This window comes from Elaeis guineensis, chromosome 2 (assembly GCF_000442705.2).
Source record: "Elaeis guineensis isolate ETL-2024a chromosome 2, EG11, whole genome shotgun sequence".
NCBI classification, from domain to species: domain Eukaryota; kingdom Viridiplantae; phylum Streptophyta; class Magnoliopsida; order Arecales; family Arecaceae; genus Elaeis; species Elaeis guineensis.
This window is the reverse complement of record NC_025994.2, coordinates 112576546-112578449: the sequence shown is the minus strand read 5'-3', so window position 1 is coordinate 112578449 and position 1904 is coordinate 112576546. Positions and strand designations below refer to the sequence as shown.

Genomic DNA, 1904 nt, shown 5'->3' with positions numbered 1-1904 from the left:
TCGAAAGGCTCACCAAACTCCCCACCAAATAACTCAAATCCGGCCACCACACCTAGTTTCTCCAAGGGTGCCCCCGTTCACCATCCCCACACCGAACGCGAACCCTCGGCCGACACCTTCCACGTGCCAACGCTTCATCCCTCCTCTCCCGGGGTCCCACTCCCAGTTCTCGAATGACATCCCGCCAGGTGTCCGACTGCGCCGGAAATCGCTCCAACCCCCCCCCCCCTCCCATTCCCCACCCCACGCGTCGACCCTATTATTGAATGGGAATGAGGTCCCCCATACAACAACGATAGAAGCCATGAACAATCTCTCTCTCTCTCTCCTCTTTTCTCACCACCCAAACCCAAAGTACAAAACCTGGGTGCAATGATTCAGGCCAGGGCCTCTCATCCAAGGCAAGGAGAATTTTATCCTCACCTCCCTTAAAAAGTAAAAGAGCAAAGGTATCATCATACCCTCATGTCTCACCAAAAAGCCTCTCACTCCTCCAATCCAATACTTAGAAAAGGAGCCCCAGACTGCACTCATTCTCTCGTTAAAAATATATATCCCTCCCACATACACTTCTTCCCCCACCCTTCTCCCTTAACCTTTCCACCTGAGGGAATCATCATAGCTTTAGAGCAAGAGAGATAGAGATAGACACTGAAAGTGATCATGAAGGAGACCATAAGGTGCTGCATCTCCTGCATCCTGCCATGCGGCGCGCTGGACGTGGTCCGCATCGTGCACGCCGACGGGCGCGTGGAGGAGATCGGCGGCACGGTGAGCGCCGGCGAGATCATGCAGGCGTACCCCAAGCACGTACTTCGGAAGCCGCCTTCGGCCGTGTCGGATGATGGCGTCGTCCCCAACAAGGCAGTGATTCTGCCACCCAATGCCGAGCTCAAGAAAGGCAAGATTTATTTCCTCATGCCGGTGTCGTCGGTGCCGGAGAAGGCTCGGTCGGGGAATACGTCTATGAGGAGGAGGAACAAGAAGAGAGATGGGGAGAGCAATGGAGTCCCCACCGATAAGACGAGGCTTCTCGTCAGCGAGCGGTACTTGTCGGAGATTTTGTCCGAGAAGGTGTCGTCGCAGAGGGATAGGCGGCGGGGGAGGGTCGGCGTCTGGCGGCCGCATTTGGAGAGCATCTCGGAGGTTCTCGAATGAAGTCTAAATATGAAGTTCTCTTTTTTTCTCTCTCTCTCTTTCCTTTTGTTTAATTCCTCTTTTTTTTTTTTTTTTGTGGTCTATTATTAGTTTTAAAGAATCTTCTAAGCTGCTTTCAGAGGTGGTGATGTCTTCGTAAAGATATATACAACACCGTTCTTTGCTTCTTATTTCTTTCATGCGTTGTAGGTGATTGATTACAATTAAGCGAGTCCGGTTGTCTAGTCTTTTTTTCTTTTGGTTGCATGCCAAAGAGCATGGGGGGATTGATGGTGGGTGAAGGGAGGGGAATGGGGGAGGGATACAGATGGGAGGGGTGGTTGCTTTTGTATTGAAGGAAAGAGAGCGAATGGTTGGAAGACCCCACTCCTTCTGTTCACTATCCGAATACAATAATGAATAGATCAATCATTGTTCCAACCATGGCCCTATTTTACCAACGACTAATGACTGCCGTTGCAAGTCTTTTACACGCACTTAGAGAGAGGCCCCCCCCAAGAGAATGGGTCCTGGTGGATAGCTCCCTAATTTGGTAATCTGAAAGGCTAGTATAGCTTATGTACAGCATTTAAAAAATAAAAAAAAAGAAGAAAGCTAGTACAGCTTTACAAGACAATACATGCACATTCTCGTTCCACTCAGGATACTCCATGATGATGGAACTACTCTTTTATTTTCCTTTACTACAAAGTGGTGTGTTTGACTATGTGACGGTGGATGCACAGGCCAGAGGTCTAAATTTTCCG

General features: G+C 49.5%; 1 protein-coding gene across 1 annotated transcript; it reads left to right on the top strand.

Annotated features, from left to right (window-relative positions):
* The first annotated feature begins 390 nt into the window (after positions 1-390).
* LOC105044007 (uncharacterized) lies at positions 391-1412 on the top strand. Its single transcript, XM_010921777.4, has one exon. It carries the CDS (start codon positions 664-666, stop codon positions 1156-1158), a length of 495 nt encoding a protein of 164 aa, XP_010920079.1. The 5' UTR covers positions 391-663; the 3' UTR covers positions 1159-1412.
* The last annotated feature ends 492 nt before the right edge of the window (positions 1413-1904 follow it).